Genomic DNA, 19,496 nt, shown 5'->3' with positions numbered 1-19,496 from the left:
AGGACCAAATTGACCACAATTTGACGAAAATGAGGACCTAATTGAACATAAAACGAAAATAGGGACCAAATTGAATAAAATCAACAAAAATAGGGACCAAATGTATATTTAAGCCTTAATTCTATCAACATACACCCAACAGAAAAAGGATTCATCTCCTTATCCATGGCATTTACATTTATACAAAGCAAATGGGCAAAGAGTGATGCAACTTGATTGTATATGAATAACATCAAACTTCAGATATGTGCATAAAGGGAGAATCAACAAATCAAAATTACATATTTTTCTTCTTACATTGCAAAGTGTTTGATCAAATTCCCCAGAGGTTAATCACTCAATCAGTCCACAGATTGAAGTCTGTGAAATAAGCATGATCATCCCAATAATCCACCGAAGGTAATGGAAGAAGACATAAACTCTCTGCCATTCTATCCAACAGACCAGGCATGTTGAACAATGCCTCTTCATCGAAGAACACGGTTGAAGACAAATCACAGTTGTTTTTCTCCATGCCACTGTTCAGAACATCACATTTTTCACGATCCAAATTGTGCATGATGTTCAATGACGAGTCCAACACTGTTTCCTGTGTGGTTTCCTCCATTGGTGAAACCTTTTTACTAACTCTCTTGCACTTTGTTTTGCGACCAGTTTTGTTGTTACGAGGATTGGACAAGGAAGAAAGCGCGATTGGTCGGAAACTCTCAGCAGCTTCTGCTGCAGCTGCTCGAATATCTTTAGGTGAAGATGAGTTAAGGATTGGAAGAAGAGAAGCTGAGTTTGGAAAGTTTAGAATCGCTGAAGTGCCCCTAATTGCTAGGGCACCCACATCATGTGCCCTAGCTGCCATTTCAGGTGTAGGGTATGTCCCTAACCAAATCCTTGTGGTCTTCTTGGGTTCCCTGAGCTCACAAACCCACTTGCCCTTCCTTTGCCGGACACCCCTATAAATCGGGTGGCGAGTTTCCTTGAACTTCTTTCTCCCACCTTTCCTTTTGGGCGAAACTACAAATTGTGCATGAACTAAAGGATGTGAGAGTAGGTTAGGGTTATTATTATTATTATTATTGGGTGGTGTGCATGGTGATGATGATTGGAAAACGGTGGAAGAAGATTGAAATGAAAAAGGGTATTCGATCTGAAAATTCATGGTAGATTGTGAGTTTTTGGTGGTGATAATTACAGAAATTGAAAAGGAAAAGTGTGAATTTTGGCAGTGTGTGAGAGCATAGGTAGGGTTCATGGAGAGAAGGGTTTATAAAGAGGGAAAGTGTGTTGGAGGTACAATGATTTGACATGTGCGTATGTGCTGTAAATAATTTCTGGAGCAATCGTTTTCATCGAGGAAAGAGTAGACTCAAACTACTTTAGTTTCATTTATTTTCACACTATATGTTTTGAATAATTGATCTAATGTTTTCTTTGTACTTTATTTGATTGGAGGAATAAAGATGTTTGTTTGAATTTATTTTTGTCATGGAAAAGGAGATATTTAAAAGAATAAAAAAAAAATAGTAATATATAAATATGCGTGCGTGTGTGTGTAAAACGTTTTAATGAATGGCTAGGATGAATTTTCTCATTAGATACATTCTTTATGCTTTTCCATCTTTTTTTATAAAGAAACTAATTTAAACAAGGCTTCGAAGTAAGCTACTTAAATTTACTAATCAGGCTGTACAATAACTCTCATATATATATATATATATATATATATATATATATATATATATATATATATATATATATATATATATATATATATATATATATATATATATATATATATATATATATATATATATATAATTCATAATGATCGAATTGTTATACTATCAACTTCGATATTCATAATTTAAAATTTAAACATTTAAATAACACAAATATATTTCAATGATTGAAATCCAAAAACAATCATGTATTAACTTCAAAAACAAAAATTGGAGCTGTATTACTAACTTCAATGAAAAATACCCAAACCAAATCGAATTGGACATAAACCTCTTCATGCAAAATCACTCACAAAAATGAAGGAAGAAAAAAAGCCAAAATCTCAGAGAAAATAAAAAAGAAGTTGAACATAGGATTTATCAAAAAATTTACATCAAACGTCCTATAACTTAACCTAAATTTTAAAATGTATGTCAGACTAAATTATAATCTAACATAATTTTTTAATTTTACTCATATACTAAGATCTCTCGCGTAAAAGAATTATTTTCAATTACAAAAATCTATTCCTATCCTTCATGTTAGATAACATACATTAAATTTTTGTGATGTAAATTACTTTTTCTCCAATAATAAAAAGAAAACTTGTTTTTTTTTTTTGTTATAATATATTTTTGAATTTCGTGAGCAAATCAATTTCTCCTAGTTTAAAACTAAACATGTAATCTTTTTTAACACTAATTTAGACATTGAATTAATGATATTAAATTTAAAGAATATTAAAATGATTACAAACTAGACTAGACTCTGAATTCAGATCAACTAAAATTGAGAGATCAAAGAAAAGTTTGATCGCTAATTTTGAAGATTGATTTAATAATCTTATTTAATAACAATAAAACATAATCTAAATACTGAAAGTTCTTAATTTCTAAAATATATTTAAATCAACTTTTATTTAATGAATTTCTTATTATATATATAGTTTGTATCTATAACTCAAAATTTTATATTCTTTCAAAATAACCAAGATAGATCGAATATATGTAATTATATGAATAATATGTAAGTGAGAAATACAGTGAAGTTTTGATAAAGAGAAACCGAAGAATTATGTAAGGTGGTATTAATATAGTTGGAAGGAGAGGAAAATTTTCTTTCTATATGCTATATATAAAATTTAATCTTTGGTTGATAACTTTTGAGTGGAATAAAATTTAAAAATAATTTAATCAATTCTGTCTTCTATAACCTTTTAAAAATAGAAAATAAGACTTAATTGTGAAAATATTAAACAATTCCTTTGAGAGTTCTTATAGGTACCTTTTACAACTATAAAAGTTAAAAAGAAAAGGAAAAAGAACATCATGTCACGTCGCATACTGAATCCATAAATTATTGAGGACTTTAAATATAGAATCATGAAACTGATGGTGAAGTATTCGAAATATCATGGTCAAGTGCATTTGAACACACATGCTTCACGCTTTCTGAATAAGGACGAGAGAACAATATTTTCATCAATTTAATCAAATTTTTTTATTTGGTACTATTCGAAATCAGCTAATTATTTTAAGTTTTTAATTTAAAAATATAATAAAACCCTGATTTCTAAAATGTTAAGATTATTGTAAAAATGATAAAACCATTTCAATTAAAATTTTCAAAAAAAAAAAACAATGAAATGTTCGGATTTATAATCCTTGTATATATATATATGAACATATATAAAGATTATAATATGTTTTACATATGGGAATGGGAATGAGATTTGAGAAATAACAATGAACAAGAAGAAGAAAAGCGTGTGACTTTTATAATCAATTGTCTGTGTATTATTATTGGAAAATAAGGTCGATTTATAAATAGGTGTGAATCTTATCACAAATTACTTTATAAATCTCCTTTAGATTTAAAATTCATTAAAAATTATCTCAAACTTACAAAAAATTTGACAATTTTTCATGAGAAACTGATCTAATTTCATTTATCTCCTACCGGTTTTTTTTTTTCCTCACAAACAATAATTTTTTTTTTATTAACAAAGAATATAAATATATGTAAATCAGGACCTTGTATGTTCAAAGTGCAACAAAATTAAAAGTAGAACCCTAAAAATCTACACTTATAGGTTACTGTTCAAATTGATAATCATTGACACTTAGTCATTAACATTAGTCCAATGTTAGATCTAAATTTCCTCAAAAACAACATAAATCAGAATTATATAAATAAATTTTTACTTGATAATTTTATATTTTTTAATCTTAAAACACCTCACACTTCATAACAAGAAGTATATATATCGTATGTCTTTATTTTTATTAATAACCGTTAATTTTTAGTATTTTGTTAATGAGAAGTACTCCCAAACAACATAAATCACATTTATACTAATAAAATTTCATTTGATAATTTTATATTTTTTAATTTTAAACAAATCTTGCAGTTAATAATAACAAATTGTAATGAAAAATTAAACTCAGAATCTCTCACACTTTCAGTATTTTCAAACCATTCTTATAACTTAGTGTACAGATAAGAGGAATTTGAAATCATATCCTCATTTTCAAATTTATCATCAAACAACCTTAATATGAATCTTAAGTAAACACCTCACACTTCTCATAGTATGTAGTTATGTGGATTGAGTCAGTTAATATAGTGCAAAAACAAATGTATGAATAATAATTCCCTCAAATTTCAAAAAACATAATTACAATATGTTTTATCAAATATTGTTTTACAATACATTTTTATTTCTATGATTATCTTCGTCGCTCCAAAACCTCTTATATTTTTATGTTTCAGTGTATGAATAAAACATTTAGGGGTCCACGACAGCTCATAGTCAACAATAAAATCAAGAAAGATAATAATAATAATAATAATAATAATAATAATAATAATAATAATTGATTTTTTATAAAAAATTATTTATTTTATTGATGGAAAATAAATCGATCAATAATAAAAATTATAAATTATCCATAAATTTTTTTGACAAATTTTAAAATATTTAATTCTCAAGAATTTTCCCAAAATTCAAAATAGAAAGTTTGATATTAGTTTACTAATGAAATTTATTAAAGAACAACTCTGTCCAAAAAAGTATTGATTATTTAAAAAAAGTGGCACACTAAATCATATTAAATCATGTTAGAGAGTAAATGATAGGAGTACAAAATTGGAAATCATAGTATATTTTCCTTTACATTTATTAGCTTTAAGTATTCTTTTGAATATTGAATCGTGAGTATGCTTTTTCATTAGATCTTGAATCTAATGTTTGAATCTAATGTTAACATTTTTGTTTAATATGTGTAAATGTATTGTTTAAATTTCTATTAGGAATCTATGGTATCTTTAATGTTAAAATATCTTATATTAATTATATATGAAGATAAAATTAAATATATTACATAAATAAGTCAATATCTTATCTTAAAAATATTTCGTAAAGTTAAACTAGACTTCAAATACATATTAAAGTGTATTCCAATAAATTTTGTTAGATGACTTAAAAGACAAATGGTTTTCTCAACTAAATTTTATTAAATTTTGGATGTTTAAATGTTTTTTCATATAAATTTAACCTAAGTTTATTAAATTTAAGATGTTTAGTATTCTCTTAAAATTAATTGGTCATGATTGGTTAATTTTATGGTCAAACAAAATTCAAAAACAAATAATAAAATTTCATATTTAAAAACAGATGATAACTTCAATTATAGAACTTAATTTTAATTGATAGTTTTTCTTAATTGATTTTTTTTCCTTTAATTTGTAAAATGTTATTTCATTATTGAATCGCCCCTCATTTTTTTATTTATTTTCCAAACGTTTTTAGTTAACAAGTAACATTCATACATTTTCAAAGGAAAACCAAAGTTGTTTATCTCGTATATTGCATTTTTATCTTGTTGTTTGATCATGTAATTGAGCATTAAATGGTGTTGTCATCATGTGAATGGAAGAAATGAAAACTTTATCTGAAGCTTGCTACAAGCCAAGAAAATGTAGAAATAGCCTAACAAGACAAATCTTCTTTCTTTCTCAGTTTACGTTGGAAGTCCCACATCGAATAGAGATACCCCACAAAACGCAGTCGAAGCGTGGTGGGCCCATAACCCACATCGACTAGAGACTTCGACTAGAGATAAGGTAATTTCATAGTATATAAGTGAAGTGCAAACATCACCTTACAAACCGGTTTTATGGAGTTGAGTTAGGCTTAAAAACCCACTTCTAACATGGTATCAGAGCCAAGTAAGAGCTTATCCTAACAAACTTTATTGGACATTATGTTCCACCCATTATCGGACTGCTAACGGACCACCCACTAATTTCAGTCTCATGCACGAGATGTGTTGGAAGTCCCATATCGATTAGAGATAAGGCCAATTCATAATATATAAGTGGGTGCAATCCTCACCTTACAAGCCGGTTTTTGGGGGGTTTAGTTAGCCTTAAAACTCACTTCTAACATGGTATCAGAGCTATTGTTTAAAAAAAAAAAAAACTTATCCTAGCGAGATTTCTTGAACATTCTATTCCACCCCCTATCAGGCCGTTAATAGACTACCCATTAATTTATAGTCCCACGCACGATATGTATATAAAGGGGTGTAAGTTAGGCTTAAAAACTTACTTCTAACATGGTATCAGAGCCAAGTTAGAGCATATCCTAACGAACTTTATTGGACATTCTGTTCCACCAATTATCGGACTGCTAACGGACCACCCACTAATTTCTAGTCCCATGCACGAGATGAATATACCTCGGCGTGAGGGGGTGTGTTGGAAGTCTCATATCGACTAGAGATAAGGTCAATTCACAATATAGAAGTGGGTGTAATCCTCATCTTACAAGTTGGTTTTTGGGGGGTTTAATTAGGCTTAAAACTCACTTCCAACATGGTATCCTAGCAAGATTTCTTGGACATTCTGTTTCACCCGCTATCAAGCCGCAAACAGATCACCCATTAATTTATATTTCCACGCACGATATGTATATAAGGGGGTGTGTTGGAAGTCCTTTTACAAAAACATAAAAGAAAAAAAATACAAATTTATGTGATTAACACCATTATTTTATGTGATTATGTAATTTTTAACTTCTCCAAATTTTAAATCAATGATATTAGTTTTCATCTTTAAAATTTGCATTCTAATTTTAAACTAATTGTAACCTTAAACAAAAAAAAATTAATTAAAAAATAAATTTTAATAAAAACATTAGTACAACATTTATATAAAAAAGTAGATTTGGCCTCAACTTAGAGAAGAATAAAATTGTTGCATTAAAGAAAATGGACTAAATTGAAAAAAAAATAATGAATATAGATATCAAATTAAATATAAAAACATTGTTATTAACATGTGGCACGCTGATAGGTTGATACGTTAACGACATTAGTAAAAAATGACTAAATTGAATAAAATTAATGAAATTGGGACCTGATGGAAAAAAAATAAAATATTATTACTGAATTGACAAAATTGAACGAAAATATGATTTATGTATTTTAAACCATTATGTTTTAATCAATTGCATTGTGGTGATATGTTCATTTGGTTTCTCATATGATATATATTACATATTGACATGAAAAGGTTATTCATTTTAACTATTTTTAGATGGTTTCAATTGCGTCGTGGAGATTTTTCTTTTAATGAAAATTTTTGTAACTTTTAAGAAATTAAAATATATTAAATTCGAATTTATTTTATTTTAAGTTATTTATTTTTTTAAATATTTTGTTAAGGTAAAATAATACAAATTTACATAATTTACGTTTTTTGTTTGGATAGACTAGTTCTATTATTATCAAATCCAAAAAGTTACTGCTTCAAGTTTATATATATGAACAAAAAATAACTATTACAGATTTCAACCAAAAATTTTTGATTGGCATTGAGTAAAAAATAAACTCGTTAAGATTGGTTGTGAAAAATCTTACATGTATAGCAATAAATAACTTTAACTTAAATAAAGGAATAAATCATCCTAACAATGTGAACTAGAAAATTATTTATATGATAACAAAAAAAAAATGAGTGACAGTTGATTTCATAATAAAAAAAAATCTCAACTGAAATTTATAAAAAAAATATATTTTTTTATTTATTAATTTTGAATTTGTATTTTTTTTTTAAATTTTCGTCTTTTTTATTTAATATTAACATATAAAAATATTTAAAATATATAATAAATTTAATAAAATTTAATTAAAAAATTAAATTTATACGGTTCAGTTTTAAAGATGAAGACAAAATTAGTCTAAGATTTAGAAAAAAACACTAATCTTAATTATTATTAAAGTTTAAATAACTAAACATATACTTAACAATTATATAAAAAGTAATTTTTAAAATATATTTATCTTTTATCATTCTCTATAAAATAATAAAACTAGTCCGAAGAAAACATAGTATTTCTCAAAAATGACTGTGATGGTAGTTGTTCATCCCTGACTTGGAAGCCTCTCATCACGTGCTTTCGTTTTTCTCTGTATTGTGATGCGATTGGTCAGAGCATGCATGAAGATGTTTAAGACGTAATCACATCATCTTTCATTCTTTATTTAATACTTTCATCGTTTTACTACATTATGGTAAATTAATTGAAGTTTGGTTCACCGAACTTTTCCTTTACTATTCCAATAACTCAATAAAAATATTCTCATTACATTGAATTTGCGACCGTAGTATCAGTGGGTTAACCAACATCCAACATCAACATTAGTAATGGGACCCACAATTCTCCTATTGTATACAAAAAGTCTTGCAAGATAGCGTCACCGATGATGCCATCTGTCCACGGAGAAAAGCAGAATAGAAAAAGGGTTTTATTAATAATTTCATTTTTTTATTCGATTCAGTTTTTTTTTTCTTTAAAAATTCAATTAAATCTTATTTGAGTAAAAAACAATTAATATAACATTTTGTTAGATTTTTGTTAACACAGTTTAGAGATTTTATATAGCAAAAGATGACATGGATTTTAAATAGTGTCACTGTGATGTATAAAGTATTTCTGTTCAAATAAAGATTCAGTTGAGTTAAAAATAAATATAAAAAGTAAAATTAATTAAAAATTAAAATATAGAGATTAAATTATTAATTCAGAAAATAAGAAACGTTGTATACAAATTTTTTAATTTAAACAAAAGATTAATTTAAAAGTAGATATTTAATTTGTGTATATACATTTAAGAGTAAAATATAAGTTTTGTAAAATGTAGAATTAAAATTTATAAAATTAAGATGAACTCTAGTTCTATTTTTGTGTCCTTATTAAGAATAGAAGCCATTGAGTCGTGTTCTTATAAAAGAAATTCAAGTCTAAAATTAATTTTATATCAGGTGTAACATGTAATATATAATAGGTTAAATTATACGGTCCTCATTTTCGTAACAAAATTTGAATTTGGTCCCTCAATTCTTTTTTATCTCAATCTGGTCTCTATTTTGAAAAATTTGATACAATCAAGTCCTTTCCGTTAGTGGTGTAGTAATGGTGTTAAATGGGGTGCACAATTTGGAGATGGACAAAATTGCACAATTTTTACAAAAAATCTAATAACTAATACGTGACACTCCATTTAACATTGTTACTACACCACTAACGAAAAGGACTTGATTGCATCAAAATTTTCAAAATAAGAATTATATTGAGATAAAAAAAGAATTGAGGGATCAAATTTAAATTTTGCTACGAAAATGGATATTAAAAGTATAATTTAACTTATATAATATATTATAATTTGGATATATTTCTATAGCAATTATGTCATGAGAAAAAACAATATTTAATAAAGATGTATTAACTAAATATAGATAATAGTAAAATATTAATAAACTAAATAAATAATAAATAATATAATATTTAGAATATCTAATTATATTTATTTTTAAGTTAAGAAAAATATTGATAAGTTGTAACTCACTAATAAAATAATGATTGAATGTACTAATAAGAAAGGCAACTGTGTAACTAATCATGAAATTATTTAAAAAAAGAAAAACTATTAGATTCACATGATACCGCAACGTGGTGGGGGCTCAAAAACAATAGCTGGTGAAAATATTGAGACAAGAATATAATAATAAAATATTATATATATATATATATATATATATATATATATATATATATATATATATATATATATATATATAGTTTGTGTTAGTTTGAATTGTATTATAATTACATGTAGTTGAGCACGTGAGTCCAGTAATTTTTGAAAATATCAAAATAATTATGATTTCGTGCCTAAATTTATATGCTAAGTAGACAGTTGATATAAAAACAGAAATTATGAGAACTAATAATGTAAGTATATTTTAAACTATAAAAATGAGAATTGAACTTTCAAAATATAAAACATTATTAAATTAAATTTATAAAATAAGGAAACACATGTTACAAACGCGAACAGAATGAAATGTGTGGTCATGTCTGAAATTGATTTTTTACTGTGTAGATGTCAATGAACACGCATCTCAACTGAAAATAAAGAAGTTAAACTTTGTTCAAATCACATGCGCCCATTATATTATTTTATGTATTTTAGTTATAATAGTCACACGAAAAATCATCCTAATTTACTTTCATTAAATTCGTATTGTAAAATTTTACCTACCTTAAAATTTCGAATAAGGTAAAACAACACAAATCATTAAAAACCAGTACAGTAAGGTAAAATGAAAATAAAATTTTCAAATGTTTAAAAATTAATTTTAAATCAACCTATACCTACTTTATGATAATTTTAGTTTTTTATTTTATTTATCGATATATTTCTTATGAAATATAAGTAAATTTTTATACTGTTAGAGAAAATTAAAAGAAATCCTTTTGAAATTAAAACTCTTATAAAAGATTTGAAAAAATATAATTACAGGTAAAACATAGTTTATTAAAAAAATATATAACTTGGTAATACCAAAGATAAATAAGATGATGGCATTATACATGTTTTGATTTAAATAATGAAAGATAAAGTAAGTGGAGGTTTTCCTCTACTGATACAATTTTCTTCATAAAATACTGAATTGGGTAATTTTTAAAAAAATTGTAGATATGGAAAAGTCTCGCTTGTATATAATATGATTTTATTACGAATAAATCGTGCATGCATGATTTAATTTTCATTAATATTTTTAATTAGATATGTTTTTTTTTTTTCACTAAACTATAACACAATTTTAGTTTTTTCCATATTTTAAATTTTGATCTTATTAAGCTCCTATACTTAAGAAATGCATGTATCTGATCTTCTGGTTCAATAATGTTAATTTTTTTGACATGACAAAGAATAAATTAGACTGACCTAAAAGACATTGACATGTGTTAATCCTTTTCGATTTTTTTTTCGCCATTTCATTTTCTTCATCTTCTTTAGGCTTTATTATTACTTGTTAGGTTTAATTACTCGGATGGTACCCACTTTGATAGAAGTGTGTCAATCTGGTACCCGCTTTTAAATAAATAGTCAATTACATTCCAACTTTTGAAAAAGTGTTTCAATTAGGTCCTTTTCAAACGGAGTTGATTAACGCTGTTAACAACGTGTCACATGTCAGTTTGTGATTTTTTTTTATTCTTTTCAAATTTTTGAAAAAAAATAATACCACGTGTGAGGTCCCTGTGTGTAACACGTGGCAATCAATGTCACATGATATTATAATACCACATGTCAGTGTCATTATCAGATGTTATTTTGTTGATTTCGATTTAGTCCCTATATATATATATATATATATATATATATATATATTTATCTCAATTTAGTACCTAATTATTTATATCTAATTAAACCTATTTTTTATATGCATCATCTTTGTCTTCTGATTCTAACAATTCAAAGCAAAAATCTGAAATCCGAAATCCTTCCCCTGTGTGTACCAATGGTGGGTGTGTTAGTTTGGCGAAATGAGAGAAATGTAGAAATTTAAAGGGAGAGTGATTGGAAGATTGTGTGTGTTATTTTGCACGATTTCAGTTTAAATTAGATTACAATAAAATTGTGTTAACTTATACAACTTCATTCAAATCAAATTATATTAAAATTGTAAAAGACTCACACAATTTTAATTAAAAGTAAAAATGAAAAATATAAATCGTTTTTAACTTCACAATTTCTCTCTCATCTAAAAATTACATAAAATAAATTCCATATGATTTCACTTTGAAATCGTGCTATTCATACACAATCTCTTCGCCATAAAATCTTATGATGACGTAAACACAACTTGCTCGTATTGGTAAAAGTGTATCATCATGTAAATACAACTTGCAAAAATTGATAAATAAAAGTTTAAAATATTATACATTAAAATAAAAATAAAAAAGAGCAGTGGAAGAAAGTTTTTGAATTGTTAAGCACACTAGGGCAATGATGATCTGATGTAACTGGCACGGTGGCTGACATGGTTGGAAGTGATTTTAAAAATGATTTTAGGCTAAAAGTCACGTTCGTGAACCTAGAGACTGTACTTTCCTAATGTCTTCGTTGAACCCGGGAAATCCTCTCTAGTAGTGACCAAACCTACACAGTGTAAAAGCCGGCAAAAGCACTTTCACAACGCGGAAAAACTGCTTAAAATGCTGTCAAATGTATCCGATCCGAATCTTAGCATTTGCAAATCATTGGTCAACTGTACAACAAAACTATATATTTTGTATATAATTAACATATCCTTACATAATTAGTAATTGATTAATTAGAGAAATATGTTGTGTATTTGAATATTCATCCTCTGATTTCTGAAAGAAATTATTACTTTGTGGTACATAAGAATATTACATTTTTAATATGGTTACGTTCCTAATAATATATTTCATGAGAATATAATTTAATATGTAAAGCAAGCATATTTTTAATATGTTTACGTGGAAAGGATTTGAATTTTTTTTTTTTAAATTCCCTTAACACTAGATTTCACTGATAGAAATCTTTGATTAACAGTTTTCATCTACTAGGTTAAGTCTCTATGAAGTCTTATGCAGTCTTTATAACATTTTGAGGTTAATAACATAATTTTCTGATTAAATATCTGAAAAGAGTAATGAATAATAATACCTATAACAATGTATAAGACTATTATTTTTTTGTATATATACAACATTTGTAGATAAATTACACTACTAAAAAAATTTATATTTTTTGTCAATTTTGTTTTGAATTTTTTTTTTAGGAAATATTTATAAATTTTGTTATGAAAAAAATTTTGCAGGAAGTTGCTGTCATTTTTTTTACAAAATATTTTGCATAAAACACTTTTCGCAACAAATTTTGTATAGAAAATACTTATGAATTTTATAATTTTGTAGGAAATAATTACCTACGAAGAAATTACCTTTCAATTTAGATTTTTAGAAAAATAGTAGGAAAAATCTTTTATTGCCAATTTTTTTAACAAATTTGCAAAAAAAATTTAATTTAATATGAAAACTTTTAGTAGTGTTTGTAGAGTAGTTACATACCATTTTTTTGCATTTTATAAACTTTATGTTCTTTATTCCTAAGTTTGTTTTTCTTCCCTTTTATATTTCCCATCTCTTCGTGTGTTTTTCTAATTTCTCTCATAAAATTTTCTTGGTTCAACCTACCGTAGGCAAATTTTGATAGCTTGCACACACGTTTTATTTCTAAATATATATCCAAAAGGTAAAGTAATTGCTTCCAATACCAATTATTGTGAATTATATACAACAAACAACAAGTAGTTTGTGATGATATACATGTATTATTAAACAATGTGAATGATTAGAAAAATTTACATAAAATTATGAAGAAAAAGGTAATCGGTATTATTAACAAATGGATGCACAAACATTTTATTGATGATCTTGATGCAAGATGTTCTAATGTTTAGAATGAGAAAAGGAATCGATTTGTTGAAAAGAATAAATCAGTGATAGATGTAAAGTGTTTGAAGGAAAGAGCAAGAGCATGCGTGATGGTGTTTTTAGGAAGGAAATTGATCTTTTAATATTTAAATTTTGACAATTTTTTTTTTATAATATGAAATGATATATTTTAAGTAATTTTTTATTTTCTTATTTTTTATATTTTAAAATTATTTAGAATAAAATTATTTAGAATATGTCATTTCAAATTATATGAAATTTTTTTTAAAATTTAGTTATAAAAAATATAATTAAAGAAGATAAGTGCATGTGAATGTATTATGTACCGAAATATATTTCAAACAATGTGAATAAGAAACACAAGTATAACTACTTTAGACAGTGATATGACAGTTAAGGCCAACCCTGTAGAAATTAGAGACAACCTTTTATAGGTTCCAAAATTTCAAGGCCACGGAGTTTCGTCATGTTTTCAAATTAATACATCCAAGTTATCATTGATTATATAATTATACTATCATTGATACCCATTTATAGCACTAACTAGGTCAAATTCAAACTAATATACTCATAATCTCATATCCGTTGAACCATGAATTTAGTATAGATGATTGGAGACCTAAAATATTCAACACAAAAAATTCATACATAAATAACAATCTAACTTTTCTTCTTTTCATATCTACGTTTCTCTAGGAAATCATTCGAAATTTATGCAACAAAGTCAAAAAAATTCTAACTTTTTCTTCGGGAACCTAATTCATAAAAAAACATATTACTATATATGAACACATCATATTAACATTGATTAATAGCATAATTTATGTTTGTGCGAAGATATTGAAGAGAAAAATATAAATTTTAGAGTGTGATTTTATTTGAGTCCCATTACAATTCTTTTTTTCTTGCATGACTTATGTAATGTAATTCGACGGCCAGCTGTCACTAAATCTTTTGACACTGAACTAAATTGGTCATAATAATCATCATGTTTTTCCATTAATGTTTAATTTTTCTAATCTATTCCTTATCTTTTTTTTCTCTACCCATCATGCAAGTAATTAAAAATAAAACCTAAAATATCATCGTAAAAAATATAATGGAATAAAATTTAATCATACAATCTTTTTTCCAACATTATCATTAATGTTGTTATTGAATAGTTAACATTTTGTTATTTATTGGTGTGTTCAAGATTGGTTGTGAAATGAGTAATTAAACGAGCACTTCAAATTATATATTTATATGCATTTGCTAATCATTATGATAAATAAACTTATTATAATACTAGAAGAAATAATTGATGATGATTATATACTTGTAGTTTTCTTTTTAATGTTTTATTATAATTTCATTAATAACATCACTGTGTCACTTGTTTATGACTTTATTGATGTGTTATTTGTTTATAAATAAAGTGGTTAAAGTAAATATACCAAACAGGAAAACATAAATTTTAGAGTGTGATTTTTTACAAGGATTGTTTTTTAAATTTCATAATATTTGGATCTATGTTTAACTTTTATTTAGTTGTCCTTTAAATTCATATTTTTTTTATACATTGTTTGGATCTCATTTTAAAAAAAGTTAAAATAAATTTTTTAAAATATTTGCAGTAACCCTCACAAATTTAAAGAAAACATACTGCGTATAGAGATGTTAACGGGACGGGTAAGGTATCGGTAGTAGCTTCCCCGAACTTTATCCGCTGGATAAATATCTGTCTCGTACCAGTATCCATATCTGCCGGGTATCCGTTATGCGGGTACTCGTATAATTTTTTTAATATCTACGAATATTCATGGGTACCCGCGAATATTTATAAAAAAAATTAAAATAAATATTTAACAACATATTTTAATCGTAAATTCAAATAAAATACACTACATAATATTCATAAATTTTAAACAAAGTCTAAATAACTCATTTAAATAGGATTGAATGACAGGTTGCAAAGAAATAATTTTTTTAAAGCTAATTAATAAAAAAAATAACTCATTTAAAATCAATATACTAATATTTTAATCATTTTTTTAATTTAAATTAGAGTATAACATGTACATATTGTTAAAACACAGATCTGTCTAATTATCTTAACCACAAAGGGATCTGAATTGATTAACAAGCTTTTATATGGTTTAAGATGAATCTTGAATAAATCTTTAGGTTTTAAAACTAAATTAATCAATTTCGCAGTTCTGGGTTAATGGACTGTTTAAATCAATCAAGAAATATTATGAGAGAGAAGAAAGAAGCAAGACACACAATTTATACTGGTTCGATTCAAAAAGAATCTACATCCAGTCTTCTCCTAAGTAACACACTTAGGAGGATTCCACTAAACAGAAAGGTTCCAAGAATTACAAGCACACCTATGTAATTCTAACCCCCAAAACCCAAGAACTTGATTCAACAATCAAGAACTCCCCCTAGGAGCAATGCATCCACACAATTGCACCTAGGTCCACACTTCAAACACTGAAGCAACTGTAATCAAAAATACAGAAAACAAAACAAGAAACGAATACACCTAAGCTGTGCAGATTTGACTTGATGCTCCTTGAATCAAGCAAGATCCATCATGGTAGAATCAACCATCAATTCTTCTTGGATCTGTACTTGAGTTATCTTGCAGAATCTTCTGAAACTTTGTATCTCTCAGATGGCTCTATCTCAGATGAAAACTGCGTGATCTTTCTGATTTTTCCAGACCCAAAACAGATTTTATACAAAGGTTTTTGCTGTCACTAATTCGATTAGCAATTTACCTAATCGATTATCGTGAGTATATTTTCACTTACTTTGTACAATACTCACAGCTAATCCATTAGTTAAAGAACTAATCATGTGCAGAATTACACAGCAGGCCTGAAATACATTTGAAAAAGAGAAGCTAATTGCCTAATGCATATCCTAACTGGACCAAGCTATGTTTTAGCCTGGATCAATAGACATCATCAAAATTATTCTTCATTTATGGACGAAAGGCTCCTCCTTTCAACACATATTACAAATTTTATCCTGTATTTCCATGATGGAGTAAGAAACAAGTAATAGTAAGGGTAACAAATCACGCGCAGACATTACTGTACTTAACCCAACCCCTATTTATAACATGCAAATTAGAGAGGAGGAAACAGCACACCCACTTGTTTTCTATCTGTCTTTGTAGTTGATTCAATACAAATCTTCTTCTTTGTATAAACATCCTCAACTCTAATAACATTTTATTATTCACGAAAAAAAAATGGGTGCCAATATTATTTTGGAAATAAAATAATTTCATTAATTCTTTTGTTTCTCTTAAATAAGTACCTAACAAGTATGATGAATAATAAAATAAATATTTTTAGTACAAGTAAACACTACATTTTTAATTGGACTTATCATACACTCATCATCAAATCTCGAATAAATATTTAATTTGACTCTCCAAATACAATATATATATATATATATATATATATATATATATATATATATATATATATATATATATATATATATATATATAACTTATAAATCCATTTTATTAAAATACTCAATAATGGAGAAGTTTATTTTTGACTATTAGAATATTATTGAAAACAGACAAAATTGATTATGTGTCTCACATGTTTATTATAATTATATGTTTTTATTCTATTTTCTAAAATAAGAAGATTTTTTTCTTTTCTGGTGTTCACATTTGTCTTTTAATTTTACTCTTTAAATAATTATTTTATCAATCGTATCTTTTAAGATTTTTTCTAATTTAATATTTGTTGATTTGATTATTTTTTTTTTTAATTTTTATGATGAAACTACATACAAAATAAATAAAATTTATTTAAAGTAAAATTATTTAAAATATTGATATTTAATTTATTATAAAAATAAAATTATATTATTAATAATAATTTTATTATTTTTTTATTATAAAAAATAACACACATGCACTGCGTGCATGCAAATAATATAAACAAACTATAATATGATTCGTAATGTAATGGAACATTTTTTCTTGTTTTAAAGATAAAGTGTATTAAAAATGCATTTTTCATTAACGTCAGTTTAATGAGCTATTATATTAAGTTTTATTTTGCATCCAAATATATTAAAATAAATTAATAATATAAAAATTAAAATATTTAGATCCAGTGAAAAAAAAAATATTAGATCAGGAAAATATTGAAGTATGTAAAAATAATTTCAAACTGATATTTTTTTGTTTAAGATAATTTCATATCTTAAATTATTTCTAATATGTTTTAGTTTTGGAGAATTATGAGTTTTAAAATTATGTTACTAAACAAAAAAGCACACAAATGGTTCAAAATTTAATTTTTATTATATATTTTTTAAAATATTTTCTAAGATTACTTAATTGGAACTTCATTTTAGGATGTTTTTGATAACTTTATAGGTACAGGTACACACACTAGGGTATTCTAAATTACTAAAAGAGGAATAGTTAGAGAAGGATGAATAAATAATTGTTAACTTCAAATCTCTTCCGATTAAACTGGTTTTTTCTGTTCATACTTGGCATGGAAAAATTGGGATAATTTTTTGCCATAATTTTGATATTGAGACATGGCACATGGTTGTGAGGTGAAAGAAGAAGATGGTACATTACAGTGTCAATCAATGCTTGGCCCAGAAAAGATTGATCCAGAATGGAGAAAAACAGTGAAAGGGAAGACTAAGAGTGATGCTAAATTAACACCTATCAAGCAACTAATCTCCCAACAAATTACCTCTTTTCTAAAATATATCTTATTGTGTCAAATTAATCCAAATTAAGCTTTGAGTACATAGAAAAAAATGTGATATCAAAGAAATACTACTTTCCATAACTACCAAAAAGGATTAAGACTCAAGGAAAGATTGGGTACAAGGGTTTTCATGTATGGAAATTTAACATCTTGTCATGTTAGTGACAACCAATAACATAGGAGAAAAAGTAATAAGTTATTGTATTATTATGGTGAATATAATTATGTTAAGAATATTATTTTCTTAAAATTATATAAAATATTTTAATGTGTATATGTTATATAAAATACTCATATGAGTCAAACTCACACATAAGGGATTAACATCATTTTCAATCAAAAACCTTAAGATAATGAATTTATGGATTTTCATTCTTATGTGAAGTTCAAATTCTTCATTTTTACTCATATAATATTTAGACTCACACTTGAATTTCTAACATTTAATAAATGGGTTATGCACTATCTTAATTTCTATCAATAATATTTTTTATGAATCAAGTGTTAGTCTTCAATGAAGTACGTTCAATATGAACCTTTCATAAGGTTGATGAGTGATAAGTTACATTATTCGATGTCTCCTAAGAAAATTGATTAGTGATAAGTTATATCAGTCAACGTCTCATGAGAATGATGTTATAATATTCTTATGTCTCATGAGAATGATGTTATAATATTCATTGTCATATTATTGAGGAATTCATCATTGACAATTGAGATTCCCAATAATAATGTATTTGTGTAATTTGTTATGGGTGACGAAATTGTAATATATATATATATATATATATATATATAATATGTGTATCTCGATTTAAATACAATTAATTCACTTATAATCAATCATACATGGTTTGCTAACAAATGGTGATGTAACAAGTAATGATGCATGTTGAAACAACCAAAACTACCTAAAATACTGATAGATTTTCTGTAGATATACTTTGCATGTTATAATATATTTTTAATAATTAAATTATTATTATGCTTCAAATATTTTAAATAAAAGTATTAAATAATTATCATTTAATTATTAATATTGTAATTGGTAATATACATTGACCATACACTACTCAAAGATATATTTAGAATGTTGGTATAGGATATAATTGGTTACATTCTAACTAAATTTTCTCTCGGATAAGAAATATCCTATACCAACATGACTGGGATATGAAGAACAA

At 25.8% G+C, this 19,496-nt stretch overlaps 1 protein-coding gene across 1 annotated transcript; it reads right to left on the bottom strand.

Annotated features, from left to right (window-relative positions):
* Positions 1-337: 337 nt before the first annotated feature.
* LOC114184755 (dehydration-responsive element-binding protein 1F-like) lies at positions 338-1,153 on the bottom strand. Its single transcript, XM_028072066.1, has 2 exons — positions 573-1,153; positions 338-518 (listed from the first exon to the last, which is right to left on the bottom strand). The coding sequence occupies exons 1-2, from the start codon at positions 1,151-1,153 to the stop codon at positions 338-340; spliced, it is 762 nt and encodes a 253-aa protein (XP_027927867.1).
* Between the last annotated feature and the right edge of the window lie 18,343 nt (positions 1,154-19,496).

Source organism: Vigna unguiculata, chromosome 5 (assembly GCF_004118075.2).
Source record: "Vigna unguiculata cultivar IT97K-499-35 chromosome 5, ASM411807v1, whole genome shotgun sequence".
In the NCBI taxonomy this organism is placed as follows: Eukaryota; Viridiplantae; Streptophyta; class Magnoliopsida; order Fabales; family Fabaceae; genus Vigna; species Vigna unguiculata.
The sequence above is the reverse complement of the archived record's forward strand: the minus strand, read 5'-3'. Positions and strand labels throughout refer to the sequence as shown.